This window comes from Phascolarctos cinereus, unplaced genomic scaffold (genome assembly GCF_003287225.1).
Source record: "Phascolarctos cinereus isolate Bilbo 61053 unplaced genomic scaffold, phaCin_HiC Scaffold_726;HRSCAF=1367, whole genome shotgun sequence".
NCBI lineage: Eukaryota > Metazoa > Chordata > Mammalia > Diprotodontia > Phascolarctidae > Phascolarctos > Phascolarctos cinereus.
In genome coordinates this window covers 375474615-375494035 of record NW_027556098.1, presented here as the reverse complement: position 1 = coordinate 375494035, position 19421 = coordinate 375474615, and the positions used below count along the sequence as shown (strand labels likewise).

General features: G+C 44.9%; 1 protein-coding gene across 4 annotated transcripts in view; it reads left to right on the top strand.

Moving 5' to 3' along the window:
- NCMAP (non-compact myelin associated protein) overlaps positions 1–17674 on the top strand; it is a 44543-nt gene extending 26869 nt beyond the window's left edge. For all 4 annotated transcript variants that reach the window (XM_078145588.1, XM_078145589.1, XM_020983004.2 and 1 more), the window contains 3 exons: positions 6408–6500; positions 9603–9687; positions 11348–17674. In XM_078145588.1, the coding sequence (XP_078001714.1) occupies positions 6419–6500; positions 9603–9687; positions 11348–11495 (315 nt within the window). In that variant the 5' untranslated portion in view covers positions 6408–6418 and the 3' untranslated portion in view covers positions 11496–17674. The remainder of the gene's footprint in view (positions 1–6407; positions 6501–9602; positions 9688–11347) is intronic.
- The last annotated feature ends 1747 nt before the right edge of the window (positions 17675–19421 follow it).

The window sequence follows — 19421 nt, the reverse complement described above, 5'->3', positions numbered from 1 at the left end:
TGGTCAGTATGTTTCAGTGGTGAGACTTAACCCAGGTCTTTCTAATTCCAAGGCCAACTCTCTAACCATTGTTTGTTTGTTTTCTGGAGCATACAAAAAGGTCTCAGATATAATCCTGTATCCTCAAAGTGTTTGGAACCTCACTAAGAAGACGAGACGCATGAACACAAAAAATTAAATTCCAGGATAGATATGTACCACAATGTGATTGAATAAATGATGTAGACAATTCATAATTTTGGAGTCCCAAGGAGGTACAGAAAGATGGCCTTATCGAGTGTCACATATTGGGTGGTGTTAGACTCTGAAGAGACAGCAGAGACAGCTAGTTGGCACAGTAGATAGAATGATGGGCCTGGAGTCAGGAAGGTTCATCTTCCCGAGTTCAAATCTGGCCTCAATACTTACTAACTGTGTGACTCTGGGCAAGTCACTTAACCCTATTTGCCTCCATTTCCTCATCTGTAAAATGAGTTGGAGAAGGAAATGACAAACTGCTCCAGGATCTTTGCCAAGAAAACCCCCAAACGGGATCATGAAGAGTCAGACATCCTCAAGCCATAGAGTTTCCAGCTTCTGATCAGTCACTGACTACCAACCATCCTCAAACTATAAAGAAACAGTCCCAATCATTGGCTTATAGATTAGAAACAGAAAGATGCTTTGGGGACCAGTCAAGTACAACGTTCTTAGAGCCCTGGGTAATGGCAGCAACCAATCAGTCGGCAAGCATATATTAAGTGTCCAATGTATGCTAGGCAGTTGGGGGGGGGATATGAGGAAAGACAAAAGGGAACAGTGAGTGTGTGTCCTGGTTTGAATGATGGAGGGTGGTGTGATTTGGAGGAAGAGCTGTGAGCCAGTGAGTGTACTTTGATTGAAGCTGGCTAAAGGCAGTATCTCTGAGAAATTTGAAAGTGTTCTTTGGAAATGCTTAGCAATTGGTGGATGTCGTAGCTGAGGATTCTCAGGACAATTGGGAGAATGTGAAGGTGGTGAGACAGAGGTGTCTCCCCACTGATTCACAGAGGGAGCCATGTTAGCATCGGGGGACAGCACTGAGAAGCCGTCCCTGACGCTGTCTCTGGCATATGCCCGAGCTCCCGGTGGTCTCTACCTGGGAAAAGAGAAGACCCAAGACAAGGGTGGGACCCAAATAGGCCTGGTGTTCAGGGTGTGATGGAGAGTACTGAGTGTTTGAGTGGGAGAGCTGGGATTTCGGTGGGCAAAGAGCATTTTTTAAAGTGAAGGAAAGGCACAAAAGTATCGTAGGATTTTGGTTCTTAGGGCCAGAAGAGATGTAACCAAAGAGGGTTAGGGCTGGAAGGATCCTTGGAGATAATCTAGTCCAAGCCCCAGATTTTATAAAGGAGGGAGGCTGAGGCCCAGAGAAAGGAAGCAGCTTATGGTACATGAAAGATCCCCCGGACTAGGGCTGTTTCCATCATACTGTGAAGCCCAGGACACGGTGAGGAGGCGGGGAAGGGGAATGAAACGTTCTCCTATGTTACCTGGTCTCTAGAATCATTCGATTCAGTGTTTTTTTTCTCTAGGGTACTGGGCCCCCTTGCTAGATGGGAGGGTCATGTTACCATAACCAGGCCAGGGCTAAACAAAGAAGGCATTCAGTGGGGGCAGACCAGCCCACTTGCCAGGTTTCTCCATGCTATATTGTTTTCATCACTCTCACTACGGAGGAGGACGGCCATCCAGCCTGGTACATATTTGGTGGGGCGTGGTCTCAGGGCTCAGAGAAAGGGGGGTGCTCGGTGGGCCTGGGGATTCTTGGGAGTAGGAATGTTGACTTGTGGCCAAAGACAAAGAGGTCACTGGAGGCCCTGGGTCACATTCCAGTTCTAGTTGGGCCCGGTCCCCTCCTACAGACCTGGGGCCCTTGCTCTCCATTCCGGCTCATTTGGTATTTACTCTACGAGGCCTCATGGCTCTTTGTGTTCGTGTCTTGCAAGGTTATTTAACCCCTGGACTGTTATTGGATTTGCCAGGCCCTCGTCCAGTTCTTTCACTTCATAGATGAAGGAGTTGAGGCCCAGAGTGGTTAAGCGATTTGCCCAGCATCACACAGCTCGTCAATAGAAGAGCTAGGATTTGAGCCTGGGTCTTCCAACTCCACATCAAGGCTTTTTCCATGAATCTGGATGAGCCCTTTTCAGCAAGCTGAAGACATCAGTACATGTACAACTCAGTGATTGACTTGTGATGTGTTCAATCGTTTTTCAGTCATATCTGACTCTTCATGACCTCATTTGGGGTTTTCTTGGCAGAGATACTAGAGTGGTTCACCATTTCTGTCTCTAGCTCATTTTACAGATGAGGAAACTGAGGCAAACAGGGTGAAGTGACTTGCCCAGGGCCACACAGCTAGTAAGTATCTGAGGTCAGATTTGAACTCATGAAGATGAGTCTTTCTGGCTCCAGGCCCAGCACTCTATGCACTATGGCGCCACCTAGCTTCTCAGCTTAGTACTGGAAGGGCCAAGCAGGGCCTCTAAAAGGAGCTTCTTAGAACCGTGTCAAGGACTTTATGGAAATACTAGTCAGTAAGCTTTTAGTAAGTGCCTGCTGTATGCCAGATAATCGAGATACAAAAGTGAAAGAGGTCTTGTCTTCAAAGAGCTTACAACTGTGAGGAGACAGCTGGTAATATAAAAATATATACAAAGTATTTGTTTTATGCTCAACTTTGTGACATCATCAGAGCTGGGAGCTCCTGGTGAGAAAACTCCCTCTGTCAATACAGATGGACTCCCACTCTGCAGCTTGTATCGTCTTAGAGATTTGCATGTGAGCGCTGAGGAAGTCATAGACTCCCACAGACATCAATAAAGCTGGCCAGCAATAAATCCATTTGGAGGAGGATATGTCAAAAGGCCTTGATATCAGGCCATATGAGAATCAGTCGAGGAACTTAGGAGAGAAGACTTAGTGTGGCCCTGCTGTCTTCAAGTACTGGAAGGACCATTCCCCAAGAAGGGAGTGTTCTGCTCACCCTCAGAAGGCAGGACTAGGAGTGATGGGTAAAAGTGACTATCAGTCAGTAAACAGTCGTTTATTAAGCAGGTTCTATGTGCCAGGCCCAGTGCTAAGCTCTAGGAATAGGAGAAAAAAGTCCCTGCCCTCTGGGAGCTTACTTTCTTACTTTCACACTTACAGGGAAACTGAAAGTGGGGGAGGAAGAGAGAAGAAGGTACCCCAAAGTCTGGAAGAGTGAAGCCTGGTTGGGAGGAGGGGCCCCAGGGAAAGGGTACTGATGAGGTGTGAATTCCAGGGCCAGAAGTGCTCCAAGGATAAAGAGATGACTGGGACATCATGGAGACACCCAGAGGGGAGAGCCTGCAAAGAAACTTGATTGGAGATAGCAGTGAAGGACCTCAGAGGCTGTCTGCCCACCATTTTACAAATGAGGAAACTGAGGCCTGGAAAGGCTAAGTGCCTTGTCCAAGGCCACACAAGTATCTAAGGCCAAATGGAGGAATCAAAGAGAAATAGGCTACCCTGGGAGGGTCCCTTGAAATCTTGCTGCGCTCAACACTGTGAGAGAGGGCCCTGCTCCCTTTGACACTGATATGGCCTCATCAGAGAAACTACCGGACCCAAGCTTGTTTTCCCTTTTCTTGTTTTTTTTTAATCATCCAGAACAATTCTTTGCATTTTTGTGTGAAAATGCCGAGGCTGCGGAGGACAGTGCATGGAAAGAGCCCTGGGCAAGCCAGGAGACCCAAGTTTGATTCCAAGCCGGGATACTTTTTTTTTAAAGGCATTTTATAGAGGCCTTTTGTCATAAGGCGAATTCATTTCCCACCCCCTCCTCCTCCAGACCCCCTCCCTTGTTACAGAGAAAAACAGTTAAGCAAAACCACATCTGAGGACCTGGACAATATTCTGCCCTGGTGCTCCCCCACTTTCTGCCATAAGAGGTTAGATCTCTTTTGTTCTCTCTTTTAATTCATTAGTTTTAATCTTCATTAGTTTTCTGTTGCTTGGCATTCAGCTTCCTTTTGGTGATCTGTTCCGGTACTGGGGCTTACTACTTGTGCGATTGCACAATTCACTTCCCTTCTCTGAGCCTCAGTTTCCCCATTTGGAAAGCAGGGAGAATATTCTTTGTACCACATACCTCACAGGATGGTTATGAGGGAAAAGCTCAGCGATGAAGCTTTGAAACACAGCGTGGATGTTGGTTACTCATGGGTTCATTGTGGTGCCACCCTGGATTTTAGAGTCAGAAGACCCGGGTTCAAATTCTTCCTCTGCCATTCTCTTCCTATGTGGCCTTGGGTGAGTCTCTAACTTCTCTGTGTCTCAGTTTCCTCATCTGTAAAGGGGGTGGTTGGACTAGTTGACTGAGGTCCCTTTGAGCTCTGCATCTGTGATGTCCCCTGGAACCGAGAAGGTAGGAAGCTCTAAAGTCCTTTTCAGGTAGAGTCAAGACAACGTGACAAGTATTTATTAGACACCTACTATGTGCCAGGCATATAGTGTGTTAAGTAAGCACTGGATAGGCAAAGGTCCCTGGGTTATATAATAGGAGGAACTGAGGCAGAAATAAGAATCTAGGATTCTGAGTCTTGATTCTTTTTTATTTATATGTTTATTCATTTTTGGAAGCATTTATTATCTCTCTTCCAATTTGGCAGTTATTGTTTGAAAAAACCCTCATAACAAATACACAGAGTCCAGCAAAACAAATCCCCACACTGGCCACGTCCAGAAATGGGCTGTCTCATTTTGCCTTTTAAGTCCATCACTTACTTCTTCAGCAGGACCTGGCATAAGAATTTATCATTGACCAGAGTTCTGAAGTCTTTTAGAGTTTTTTTTTTTCATCTACTTTGTCTCTAAGATTCTGAGATTCATTTAGGTTCATCATAGATGCAAACCTGTAGATGTAAAAGCATTCACCCTGGCATTCAAAGCCCATCACAGTCTGATACCACTTGTCTTTTCCAGCCTTCATTCGCATTATTCCATTCTACATGCACTAAGTCATAGCCATATTGGATTGTTGTCTGCCCCAATACTTTTCTACCTCCGTGCCTTTGTTCATGCTGTTACCCCCACCTAGAATGCCATCCCTTTCCCTTCTTGCCTTTTTGGATTCTTTCTGGATCTTTAAAGCCAAGAACATGGCATCTGGAGTCAGAGGACATGGGTTCGAATCTTACCTCTCACGCTGTTCTGCCCTTTCATTTCTGTGGGCTTCAGTTTCCTCCTAAAAAATAAATTGAATTTTAAATCATGCATTCAGCTAAAGGATATCTAAGTTCCTCTCCCCTCCAGCGACAAGTCCATGATCCTATGAAATGGCACAGCCTCCAGAAAGCCTTCCCTGATTCTTACAATCAGTGACAATTCCCTGACTTCTTTCACGTGGCACTTTGCACATCTTAGATGTACCTTGTAGTTACCACCTTCACTGATGACTTGTCCATATCATGGAGGGCAGCTAGGTGTCTCAGTGGGTAGCGCACCAGGCTTCAAGTCAGGAAAACCTGAGTTCAAATCCAGCCTCAGACACTTATTAGCTGTGTGACCCTGGGAAAGTCACTTAACCCTGTTTGCCTCAGTTTCCTCACCTGTAAAATGAGCTGGAGAAGGAGTGGCAAATGGCCAGTATCTTTGACAAGAAAACTTAGATGGGGTCATGAGATTTGACAACCCCCACCACCATATCACAGAATCTCTAAAATAGAAGAGACTTGGAGGGGGAGAGAGGGGGTCATCTCATCTACCCCAAGCCCTGAGAAAGGATTCCCCCTCAACCTATGTGATGAGTGGACAATTCAGCCTTTACTGGAAGGGAGCAGTGAGGGGCAGCCCGCTTCTCTTATGGACAGCTTTCATCCCCTGAAGTCAAGCCAGAATTTACCACTCTATACCCCTCACCCATTGCTCCGTGTTTCTGTCTTCAGGGGCCAAGCAGATAAAGCCTATTCCCTCTTCTGTAGAAGTTTCTTACATCATCTTTACCTCCCAGAGTTTTCAAAATTGTAGAAGGAGGGATATGATCACAGCTTACTGTCTACTAGACTGTAAGTTCCATGAGGGCAGGAGCTATGTCTGACTTATATTTTGTATCTTTTGATAAAATGGAAGCTCAGTAAGGGGAGGGATTGTATCTTTGTATCCCTGCAACATGGCAGGTTAATAAGCGTCTGTTGATTGATGGATTGCTGTCCTCCAGTGCTCAGCACACAGTAGGCACTCAATGAGTGTTGAATTTCAAATCTCCATGGTGCCAGGCCTACCACCTACCATGTAAGAAACACTGGGTAAATATTTGTTGATAAACTGAATTTGTTTTCAGTGCATGACTCCCGCATGGGTGTTCATGAGAAATCAAAGAGACAGGCATTGCAGCTTTTGAACTCATTTTCTCTTCTTTGTAGACAAGACCAAGATGACCACAGTGGCCCCATTGGGAGGTTCCACCTTCCCAGGAAATGAGACTGCGATGTCCACAGAAGACTTCCTCTATAAGAGTAAGGGCGACTGAGTGAGGTGCCGGGGGCCAGGCCAGAGAACAGCAGCTAGAATGGAGGCTGACTCAGATGTGTTGGGGGTTCTCTAGAGAGGCGGCCATGGGCTGGCCAAGAGGCAAGGCACTCCAAGCATGTAGTCATTCATTCTTTGAATAAACATTTATTGAGCCCCTATAATATATAGAACCAGGTACTCAGTAATAGAGGAGATTTCAAGTTTACATCATGGAGCTTACAGTCTGGTAGCAGGATAAGAAACTCACTTATGGCTGCATTACATCATGGTATATGCTAAGGGTTCAGGGATGTGCTGGAGCCAGCCTAGGGGAGACAGTTGGGCAAATGCTACAGATCAGGCTGACTGTCTACCATAGGTTCCCAAACATATTTGGTCCCCCCCATTTCAAAAAAAATGACTCTGCTCCCCCCTGGAAATCTTACAAACTAGGAAAGAGGTCTCAGATTAAGTGTACAACTGCACCCGAGGCTACTACTGCCCCCCTGGATCATTCCAGCCCCTCAGGGGATGGTATCGCCCACGGTTTGGAACCTCTGAACTCTAAACTTAAGAAAGTGAGGGGCATCTAGGTGGCACGGTAGATAGAGCACCAGCCCTGGAGGCAGGAGAACCAGAGTTCAAATCCGGCCTCAGACACTTACTAGCTGTGTGACCCTGGGCAAGTCGCTTCACCCCAGTTGGCTCGAAAAGAAAAGAAAGTGATGGGAAAGTATTAATAATATAAACTTAGAAGTGTACATGACATTTTGGGGAGAACCAGTTGTTAAACATTTACTTGTACACCACTGTAAGTGTATAAAGAGAGGCAGCTTTGGAGTCAGGAAGACCTGAGTTCAAATGTGACATAGATTAGCTGTTTGACCCCTGTCAATCAATAAGCATTTATTAAGTACCTACTGTGTGCCAGGCACTGTGCTAAACAATTGACAGTCCCCTGGGCCACTCTTAAGACTAAAAATTGTTGATGAATCCCTGATCTATATCAATGGAGGGAGTTTCCAAATTAGAAGCTTCCCACGGGGATGAAATCACAGGGGTAGTCCCAAAATAAGCAAACAGAAGAGGTGAAAAATCACGTACCATGTAAGCCAGGTCATGGGGCAAAGGTTGTTACTGACAGGGAAGATCAGGGAAGGCTTCATGGAGGAGGTAGCATTTGAGCTGGACCTGAAAGGATGAGACAGCCGCATTCTGGGCAAAGGGGAGAACGTGAACACTTGAGCACAGCAGTGGGCAAGTATAGAGCAGAGAGCAGTCTACTTTGGCTGACAATGATAATAATCATAATAATGAATAATTACCATATATAATATACAGAAATTATATATTATTATGTATAATATATAATAGAGAATAATAATAACAGCAATCCATTTTCAATAAACATTTACTAAATGCTTACTGTGTGCCATGTGCTATGCTGAGCACTTCACAAATATCTCATTTGATCTTCGCAACATCCCTGGGAGGTCAGTGTTGTTATTATCCCCATTTTACAGATGTGAAAACCCAGGCAAGCAGAGGTTAAGTGACTTGCCCAGGGACACGGAGCTAGTAAGGTCTGAGGCTGGATTTGAACTTGTGTCTTCCTGACTCCAGGTCCAGTGCCCTATCCTACTAACTGCCTAGCTGCCCCTAACTCACAAGAGTAACTCCAGAGATTTTGTCAGATGCTTCACAGAAATCTAGTTATGCTGTAGCCACAGTATCCCCTGGTAGTCTAGTGATCCTGTTACTATAAGAAATGATTCCAATATGGCGTGGCCTATTCTCAGTTAAGCTACTTTGGCTTCTCAGAGCGCTCAGAAACCTTTCTGTTGGTAAAGTGCCCTAGAATGTTGCCGAGAACTAGAGGCCAGGCTTCGCTGGCCTAAAGTTTGCACTCTCTCCACTTTTTTGTTTTGTTCTGTTTAATTTGGGGGCCATATTTGATGCCATCAGGCCACTAGTTACTTTCCCAATCCCCAGGCTCCTGCACAGATCACTGGCCAATCACAAGCGATCCCATCTCTAATTATTTAACTATCTCAGTAGCTAGTCCACATTGGCCCAGTGAACATGGGCTCATGGAGGGTGATTGGATGGCCTCTTCCTGTGCCCTCACTCATCCTTGGTTTCCCTTCCCTGGGTACCATTTTTGTTCTATCCCTCCAGTTGGTCCAATCCTAAAGTGTGTTTTCCCTGATAGAGAAAACTATGGGAAAAGAAGAATTGAGCAGTTCTGCCTTCTCTCCCTTGTCCTTTATCCCATACACCTCTAAGCAGCGATTTTATCACATTATCTGACCCTCCTCCCCCCCTGAAATATCTATTAATTAGATATAAATTTCTAATTAATTAGATATAAATATCTAATCACCACCCCTTCGGGCTGCCCTTAGCAGTCACCGTCAGCCTCAGCTCCTTCTGGAATATCACATCCCTGAGCCTGCTACTCTTAGGAATTCATCCTCACTTGGTTGTCCTTGCCTCCATATTATATATGCATCTTTATAACCAGTGTATGTATTTGACCAAAAAGAGGACTTTCTTTCCTTGAGGGTCTGTAGTGGCCCAGAGAAAACAGATATCACGAATGACCATCTTCAAACTTTTTGAAGGGTTGTAAAGATAGATTTATAGAAATACCTGGAATTTTACCCCATAACCATTTTGGAAGCTCCTTACCCAAGCTCGGGAGGACCTTAGGAAGAGGAAGTCAGTTCCATTATGGAATCAGTAGCCAATGACTTCAGGAAGGTATATTTCACCTCTCAGGGAGGGGCCAAGCTTCATTTATCTTCCAGTCTTCTCCAGCACCAAGTATGAGGAGTTATAATTAGTAGTTAATGAATGAAAAAAAAATGAATAAATGAGAACATTTTCATATTCAGGGAACAGCATGAATAAGACTTGGAAGTGGGAAAGTTTAGAATGTGTTTCAGGGGCAGAGACCAGTCCAGTTTGGCCAGAGCTTTGGCCTTGTAGGGATAAGGGCAGACAGAGCGGAGGCAGCAGAGTACAGGGCAAAGAGCCCTGGGTGGGACACCAGGAGGCCTGGGTTCTAGTCCTGCTTCTGCTGCTCACTGCCTTCTCAATTGCAGGTTCAGGAGCCATCGTAGCGGCCATCGTGGTCGGTGTCATTCTCATCTTCACCGTGGTGCTCATCTTGCTAAAAATGTACAACAGGTACCGATGGGGACATCGCAGAATGGAAGGGATCTCAGAGACCATCTAATTTGCCCCATACCTGGAGACTAATCCCTTGTACAGTAACCCCAACAAGCAGCCATTCAGTATTTGTTTGGAGAGATCTATGAATGAAAGGTCACCACCTCCTGAGGCTGGGAGTTGGGGGTGGGAGCTGGGAGGGATAGAGGGGTGGGATGGGGTGGGGTGGGAATGAAGGTATCTGATGGGGGGGTGGGGGAAGATGGTTTTGAAATCTGGAAGTCAGGAACAGGGCCAGGAGGGGAATGAAAGTTGGCTTGGCCTTCTATAAATGGAGGCCCCAGGTAGAAGTCTTCAGTGGGGAAGGAAGTGGACCTTCAGTGAAGAAAGTTGCAAGAGTGGTTGCATGTTCTAGGGTGAGGAGGCTCTAGGTCCTGAGGGAAGTTCCAGGATGAGACAGAAGCAGAGGCGTGGTTTTGAAGTCAAGATCATGGCCGAGAGGGAAATGAAAGCTGGCTTTAACCCCTCTACAAAATAGAGGTCCCAAGAGGAACTCACCAATGGGAAAGACTGAAAATGTTATCGCTTCTTTAAATTTTGATGCTATGGGACAAAGCACCAGTCACCATGTCCTAGTTTCTGCCCTCATTATTGTTGCTTAAGCAGAACTCATGTCCATTCCTTTCTATGCCTCTTAGAATTTGTCTATTTTCCTGCCAGAGGGGCTAATGAATGAAAAAGTCTCAAAACCAGGGCAACTAGCAGGGGGATACATATATATTTTTGTTCTTTGGGTAACAATTTTTGTTTTTATAGGCATACAATTTATTAAGCACCTCCTATGCCAGAGACCTGCATCGAGGTAGCACAGTGGTTAGAGTGCTGGGCCTAGAGTCAAGAAGACTCATCTTCCTAAGTTCACATCTAGCCTCAGACACCAGCTGTGTGACCCTGGACAAGTCATTTAATGCTGCCTGCCTCAGTTTCCTCATCTGTAAAATGGAGATAACAATAGCATCTACCTCAAAGGGTTGCTGTGAGGACCAAATGAGAAGATAATATTTGTAAAGCACTCACTCAGCACAGTGCCTGGCACATAGTAAACACTGTATAAATATTAGTTCTCCTTTTTCTTCCTCCTCTTTCTCCCTTCTCCCTCTTCCTTCTTCTTCTTCCTCCTCCTCCTCATTTTATTTTCTCCACTTAAAAACCTTCTTCTGAGCAGGGGCCCCTAGGCTTCACCAGGCTCCTGCCAGTTAACACCTGGACTAGATGAACTCTGTTTCTTTCTAGTATTTACATTCGTAGGATCATGGGATAATAATAAATAGTTAATATCGATATTTAGTTTAGCACTTCAGGGACTGAGAACTGGAAGTAACCTTAGAGATCGTCACACACACACACACCCCATTTTACAGATGAGGAAACTGAGGTTTAGGAAGGCAAAGAGACTTTCTCGAGACTATTCAGGGTATAAGTAACCAAACTAAGATGTAAATCCAATCCTGCTAACTCTCTGAGACTATCATGTAACTGGTGCAGGGGAACAATTAATAATTTTTTTACAAGTTTTTAATAATCACCTACATTTTACACCCTCCTGGCCTCAGCGGTAGTCTCTGTTGTGAATCTTGATACAATGCAACAGAAACCACTCAAATGTTGTTTGTTACAGAAAAATGAGAATGAGACGGGAATTGGAACCCAAGAGCCCCAAGCCTGCCTCCCCAGCATCTTCCGCAGGCCAGCCCAGCAACAACCTCGGCAGCCAGCCCACCACTGTCACATTCATTCCTGTCGACATCCACATGGAGAACCGATGACCGAAGAAGCTCCCTCCGGGATCCTCAGCCAGATCTCCTGCTCCATTCAGATGGGCCTGGCTGAGAAGAAGGAAAATGAAGAGCCAGATTCCTGGCAGAGTCTATGTCAAACTGATGATGGCATTTCTGTATGGGATTGGAGCTGGGGACAAGCCCTAACAATCTCTTTTTCCCCCTAGTTAAAAACCTAAGTAACTCTCTTGGGTCCCCTAACATTGACACAGTGGCAAACTATGTCAGATATGTATTAACATTTATGTTCTCCTTTCTCCCCGATCCCTGTAGCTGCTTCAAAGGGATAATGAATATTAGAAGGCTGGTGGCAGAAGGGACTTTAGAATATACGGTGATAGAATGTAGAATATCTAATCCATCTTCTTGGATAATAGATCATCAGAACTGAAAAAAGCATTTGAACATAGAATATCCAATCTGGAAGACCTTTTGGAACAGAGAAGTCAGAGCTGGGCAGGGAGGGGACCTTAGAAAACCATCTCAGAGCTGGAAGAGAACTTAAAATGGAGAATTTTAGAAAAATAACAGAACTGAATGGAACCTGGTAGACCAGCGAGCCCAACCTTCTCATTTTTGTAGCAGAGGGCTGTGGGATCATAGACCCATAGAGACAGGAAAGACTTCAGTGGGCTTTCTACTCTATCCATCTCTTTTTACAGATGAGGAAACTGAGGTGGAGGGAGATTAAATGACTTGTCTCACAGGAAAATTCAGTCTAGAGAAGGCCACATGATGAGTCTGAGTTTCTGGCTGAGCCAAGACAAGAACACTTAAATTATTTCAAATGCTGGATGCAGGATGATGGGAGCCCCCAAAAGGGCATCTGTCCAAGTGTTCCATCCAGACATGTCTAGTCTGCAAATTAAACCATTTTTTCCTGGGAACTCTATGGGCCTGGGTTAATTAAGTAATAAGATATCCTGCCTCCTCCCCAGGTAAATTATGTCAGTGGACAGAAGGCAGCAAACTCAAGTGTGAAACACCCCTAACTCCAGATCTGGAGACGGCATCAACAAGGGAGATGAGTTGATAAAATAGCTTTGTCCTGAGCTCAGGACCAGAATCCTGGCATCTGTGTCTGCCAGATGATGTGTCTTCTTTAGACAGAGCTAGAACTCTGAAACACTCCCCATTCTTCCTTGTTCTAGCTGCTGTGTAGATACTTCCCCACCCATTACCACATCTCCCCCTACCCCGCTTCACTCTGCACTGTGACACTAGCTCACTCTTGTGTAGCATTTTATGGTTTACAACATGTTTTCTTCACACCACTGTGAAGATAGGCAGTAGGAGTTTCACCGTCTCCATTTTACAGGTACAGAAACTGAGGCTCAAAGAAGGGCTGAGGCTATCCATCTAGTAAATGCTTGACCTGAGATTCCAACTTTGGTTGCCTGATTCTGAAGTCAAGGCTCTCCCACTCTACCTTGTGGCCTTCCAGGATTTGAGGTGTTCTTTCACTGATTATACATCTTGTTGGGGAAGGGAGGGCTGGGCTGCTCCCTGATGCACTATACGATAAGCACCTTCATCTCATCTATAATATCTCCAAGTCCAACTTCGGTTCTTCCTGGAGGTGGTTCCTAGTAACAACAAATCCCAAGCCTGGCGTTTAAACCCTTTACAGGAACACTGGATTTGGGATCCAAGAATCTGGGAACCATCCCAACCCTAGTACTCACTATCTGTAGGGCCTTAGACAAGTCACTTCCACTCTCTGAGGCTTAATTTCCTTTTACGTAATGTGAGGTGGTTGGCCTGGATAGTTCTATGAGCAGCATCTTGTCCCTGAAGCCCATAACCCTCTATCTGCTGGATACAAGATGGCACCCTCTTGTCTGTTATTGAGCTCACTCCTCTTGTGAGCTAAGAGAAGCCGTGAGACAGGGATTGTGATCATGCCTAGTGCTCAGATGTGTTAGGAACAGGCCAGCTTGGTCTCTGTAAAAGGACTGGGTGCCGTATAGCCCAACTTATCTTGAGCTGGTGCCTCTGGAGGGATTGTGACCAAAAGAGAATGTGATGGTTATATGGAAAGAGGAAGACCTGGATTCAAAGTCAGGCCTCAGGCCATTTACCAGCTTTTCAACCCTACCCAAGAGATTTCATTTGTCTAAGCCTCAGTGCCTTCATCTGTAAAATGGGAATCACAATAGCAACCTCCCTCACAGGGATGTTATAAGGTTCAAATGAGAGAACCCCAGTAAAGACTGTGCAAACCTTGAATTTCTTTAGAGACGGGAGCTGCTCTTATGAGGGGGAAGGTACAACGGTTCTATGCCAACAATGCTGGATGCGGCAGCCTCAGGATGCTCCCTCCTTTCCACAAATTTCGTACGAGAACAAAATCCCAGGCAGAAGCCAAACATGCAGAATGTCTGATGTTAGCTCAGAAACGCCAGCCTCTTAAGGAAGCTGGGTAGTGTTTCCCTCAACACCCCACAAAGGAAAGGAGTGAAGGCTTCCAGCTGGGCCTTGGGCATCCCATCCCACCCACTCCCCTCAGCCACATTCTCCAGAGTTGTTACAGAACCTGCCAGGTGTTAGCTCTTGAGATCAACCCTAGGCCAGGGATAGGGAACCTGCTCTGGGCCCCCTCTTCTGTCCATCACAAATGCAAACACTCATTGTTCTCTGATCCCCTTGGTTCTGATCTACGTGTTCTGGGTTGGTGACTGGAAGTCAGGAAGATCTGGGTTTAGTCCTGGCTCGGATGCTTACTAGTTGTGTGACTGTGGACCTAAGCACCCCGAGCCTCAGTTTCCTCATCTGTAAGATGGAGAGATATCACCTATCATACCTGCCTCAGAGGAGTGTTAATGGGATCAAATGAGGATGTTCATGTAACATGCTTTGCAGACCTCTAAATTCTCTATAAAAATTAGTTCTTAGTATTTTCGAAAGGGGCTTTGGAGTGGAAATAATTCTAATGTGGAAGCCTATCTAGTCCCCCTCCCCCCCCACCTTGTTCTAGATTAGGAAGAAAGCATAGTGTAGGGGACAGTGTGTCAGGTATGGATTCAAGAAGACCTGGTTCAAATCCTGCATCAGACACTAATCTGGACAAGTCACTTTGCCTTCAGGTTCGGTAAGCAACTCTCAAAGACCACAAGATGCAGGGAAGATGACATCTTGCATTGATAAAGGAATTTCCTCCTCTGGGAGTTTACTTTGTCATTGAAGTTATGGGTCCTATCTATCCCTGTCCCTTTATTGATTGAAAGAGTGGGATAGAGGGCACAAGAGAAATCAGATGGTGGTGGTGGTGATGATGATGATGATGATGATGGGGAAGGCTTGGTTCCATTGTCCTCATCACCTTTGATCTCCATAGAGCTCTTGTGAGATAGGAAGGGCAAGTAGTAGTGTCCCCATTTTACAGAGAAGGAAACTGAGGCACAGAAAAGCTATTTGTTCAGATGTACACAGTTAAGTGGCAAAGCTGGGATGTAACCTCAAGTCCTCTGGTTCTTGAATCCATTGGTCTCCTCATTGAGATACACTGCCTCTGTGTGTTGGGGGGGAGAGGCAGGATTTTTACCAATTTGTTTTAGGTTTTATGTTTAGTAAATAAACAACCTAACCCAATCCCCAATTTATTTTTAGTTGAAAATTGTAGGGCTTACTCTGGGAGGGAGATGAGTTCTTGACTTTTTAAATGCCCTTTCCAAATATACCCCAAATTGGCATTTTTGTCCTGTTATAAAAAACCCAATGCCACAGTTCTTTGTGGGTGTGCAGTAATCCTATAACCATGTCCCCAGGATATTTGAGAGGCCCACTCAGTGACATTGAACAGTGGAGTCATTGTCACCCGGTTTCTGGGCTCTTTTGTGATGGCATCCCCCTCAGCAAGAGAGGGAGTAGAAAGCCTTGACTCAGCAGTCCTGGGGCCAGCCCAAGGCGTCTGGCCTGGGGAAAAGTGGCTTCAAATAACACTGACCCTGGGCTGGCCTGGGAGTCAGGAGACTGGACTGTGCCGGCCCTGGCCCCAGCTTCACTGTGGATGCAGCATTGCACTCCTGGAAGAGGGCTTAGGGACCATCTAGTCCACTTTTTACCTGAACCCTGACTTTTTCCTCAAACATCCCTAATACAAGTTTATCCTGCCTCTGCTCAAAGCCCTCCAGGAATGTAGAAGCTGCCACCACCTCCCACAGCAGCCTGTTTTCACTTGGGGACAGGTGGAAATTTCTTAGAAAGTTTTTCTTATATTGGATTGCAATCTGCCTCTCTGCAGTTTCCATCCTTTCTTCAAGCAATGACTGAGGCCAAAAAGAGCCAATCTAAGGATGGCATGGTTAAAAAAAAAAAAAAGCACTTGACTCTGAGTCAAGTCTGAGTCTGACTCTGCCTCTTCTACTTACTATCCCCTCCCTGGGCCTCAGTTCTCTCATCTGTAAAATGAGGAGATTGGATTAGTCAGGGCTTCTTAAACTTTTTCTACATATGACCCCTTTGGCGCTTCTTAAATTGTGTTTAAGAAGTTTAAGAAAGCACAGTGGATAGAGATCCAGCCTTGGAGTCAGGAGGACCTGAGTTCAAATCTGGCCTCAGATACATGATACTTACTAGCTGTGTGACCCTAGGCAAGTCACTTAACCCCAATTGCCTTGCAAAAAAAAAAAGCAACCCCCCTGAAAAAAAAAAAGAAGTTTAAGAAGCATTGGACTAGATGACCTTTAAGGGCCTTTCCAGGTCTGATCTCAGTTCTCTGATTCTACAGGACAGTTGTTCTTCCAGTAATTGAAGACAGCCTTCATGTATGTCACTTCTCCCAGTCTTCTATTCTTCAGGCTAATGTGACCCTGTTCCTTCTGTCCTCACATGGCCTGACCTCCACTCCTCTCACTATAATAACAGATTTCCTTTGTAGAGTATTTTAAGGTTTTCAAACATTTATGTACCCTATCCCCATTTTATAGATGAAGAAAGTGAAGCTCAGAGAGGGTGTGATGGCCTGTGGTCACATAGCTAGAAGCAGAAACCTAGGAATCGACTAACTCCAAGTATGAGACTCCTTCCAGTACGCCACCATGATCTTGGTTTTTTTCCTTCCAGACTGTCTCTCTGGTCCTAAGTTTCCCCACAAAATGAGGTGGTTGAGCTAAGGTCCCTTCTTGTTCCAAAGTTATCCAGATCCAGTCAGAATCATCTAAGCAATTTTCATTCTGCCTAGACTCTTAACATTGTTCTTTGTGTGATACTGATATATTTTAATTTACCTTGGGGAATTTAATAACGAGCCTCTTAATTTTTAACAACCTATACTCTTTTTCTTTCACCCTCCCCACAAGTAATCTGGTCAAGTGAAGACAGCAGCCTTTATATAACCATTGCCTTGGACCAGTGGATATTTGCAAGGCGAGTTTAGTGGTGGCTTGGGATCAGCTAAGACCACCAGCTGGACATTGTTGAGGCATAGAGCTTGATGCCCACCCTGGCAGAACATCATGCCAGCTGTATCCCCTCCCCATGACAGGGTGTTTCCTATGGGGAAGATGGGAGGATCTTGGCTACTGGGAAACTTGCATCTCCAGGGTCAATCCCTCCAATTGACCAATGGACTTACAATGTGAGTCCCTTCCCCTGTTCCTACTTTTACCCCTGCTGTAAGGATCTTAAAGTCTGAAGAATACAGAAAGTTTCTCTGTCTCTCACTGTCTCTCTCTGTCCCTCTTTCTCTATCTCTCTCTGTCTGTCTCTTTGTCTCTCTGTCTCACTCTCTGTCTCTCTTTCTCTCTCTCTGTCTCTCTCTCTCTCTGTCTCTGTTTCTCTCTCTCTGTCTCTGTCTCTCTCTTTCTCACTCTCTGTCTCTCTCTTTCTCTGTCTCTCTCTTTCTCTCTCACTCTCTGTCTCTCTCTTTCTCTGTCTCTGTCTCTCACTCTCTGTCTCTCTCTTTCTCTGTCTCTCTGTCCCTCTCTCTCTCTCTCTCTCTCTCTCTCTCTCTCTCTCTCTCTCTCTCTGTCTTTCTCTTTCTCTCCCAGCAGATGGACCCTTGAGCAAAGGGATCAACTGAGGCAGCTACCAGCCTCTATATGACAGAGTGGGGGGGGAGGGGGGAATACCTCTTCAGTTTATTTTGAAGGCAATAACAGGGTAAGGGACACCTAACTTTATTTAATTTTTTTCTAATAAATTTTCATTGGTATCTTTTGTTTTTACATCACATGTGTTTCCCAGTATGTCCCTCCCAGACAACTTTCCTTTATTACAAAGAATAAAAAAGGGAAAAATGGTTCATCAAAACCAAACAATATCAAAAAAAAAAAGTCTGAGGTTGTATACAGTGTTCCACATCTATAGCCCCCCACCTCTGCAGAGAAATAGGGAAAGGTAACTTCTCATGGGACATCTGGTTTTCATCATTGTCTGGGGCACTCAAAGGGATAAACTTTGATCCTTCCACGTGAGTACTCCCTACATCTGTGCAGATCACTGGTTTACATCCTCCTCACCTGTGAATTTTTCCTACATCCTCTGATAAATGCTATGTGGAAGACCCACTCAGCACTTTGGAGGCCTCTGGATTTTGCAGTGACTCTTGCGTATCAGTCAGGTACTCCAACTGTCATCCCTCTCCAATCCAGTCCAGTTCCACAAGCATTCATTAAGCCCAACCTATGTTAGGTAGCAAGGATACAGAGACAAAATGGAAATCACTGTCTGCCCTGGAGAAGCGTCTGTTTCTGCTGGGGAGCTACAATATGTGAATAACTAATAAACACCTGATCATTTGAAGTGGGGGACAGGGGCCCCGAACTATGAGGGGAATCAGGAAAGACTTCCTAGGGGAGGTTGCAGATGACCTGCATCTTGCCAAAATCTAGGGAGAAGAGAGTGTATTCCTGGCACAGAGACAGCTATGCAAAGGTGGGAGGCAAAGTACTGAGGACAAACAGGAAAGTCACACAGTCCCTATTGTCAAGGAGCTAAAGCTGTAATGGAGAAAATAACAGATATGGAAGGTTTCAGCTGCAAGTCAGATGGAAACACCCCATAGTCCTTAGGGTATAGCAGCAAAGCAGATGGTAATGCTTTAAAATATATATATATATATATATATATATATATATTTGTTTATTTTGTTATTTCTTAATTATATGTAAAAAATTTTAACATTCATTTTTTAAAGTTTTGAGTTCCCATTTCTCTCTGTCCCCCCCACCTCTCCCCCACTCCTTGAGAAGGCAAGCAATATGATATTCATTATATATGTGAAGTCATGCAAAACATTTCCATATTAGCCATGTTGCAAAAGAAAACACACACACACAAGAAAGTAAAAAAAAAAAGTATGTTTCAATTTGCACTCAGAGTTCATTAGTCTTTTTTTTTCCTCTGGAGGCAGAAAGCATTTTTCATCATGGGTCCTTTGGAATTATCTTGAATCATTGTATTGATAAGAGCAGCTAAGTCTTTCACTGCTGATTGTTCTTACTATGTACAATGTTCTAGTGCTGCTCATCTGGCTTTGCATTGGTTCATATGTCTTCCCAGGTTTCTCTGAACCCATCCCCCTCATCATTTCAATAGTATTCCATCACAATCATATAGCACAACTTGTTCAACCATTCCCCATTTAATGGGCATCCCCTCAGTTTCCAATTCTTTGCCCCACATAAAGGGCTGCTATAAATATTTTTGTGCAGATAGGTTCTTTTCCATTTTCTTGGATCTCAGGATGGTAATGCCTCTTCTTTAAAGTCTTTTCCACTGATAAAATCTCATCCATTTCTGATGTTGAACCATTTGAGAGAGTCAAGAACTTGGTGGCAAGAAACTTCTTTTCTGATTCTTCAGTAGCTATGGGTGAAGCCCCCAGGCTGTATCTGCCCAGGATGGCTTCAGAGGTTGAACTGGGAGGATTTCTGTTACCAACACTTTTAGGTTCATGGTCTCAGGCTATCT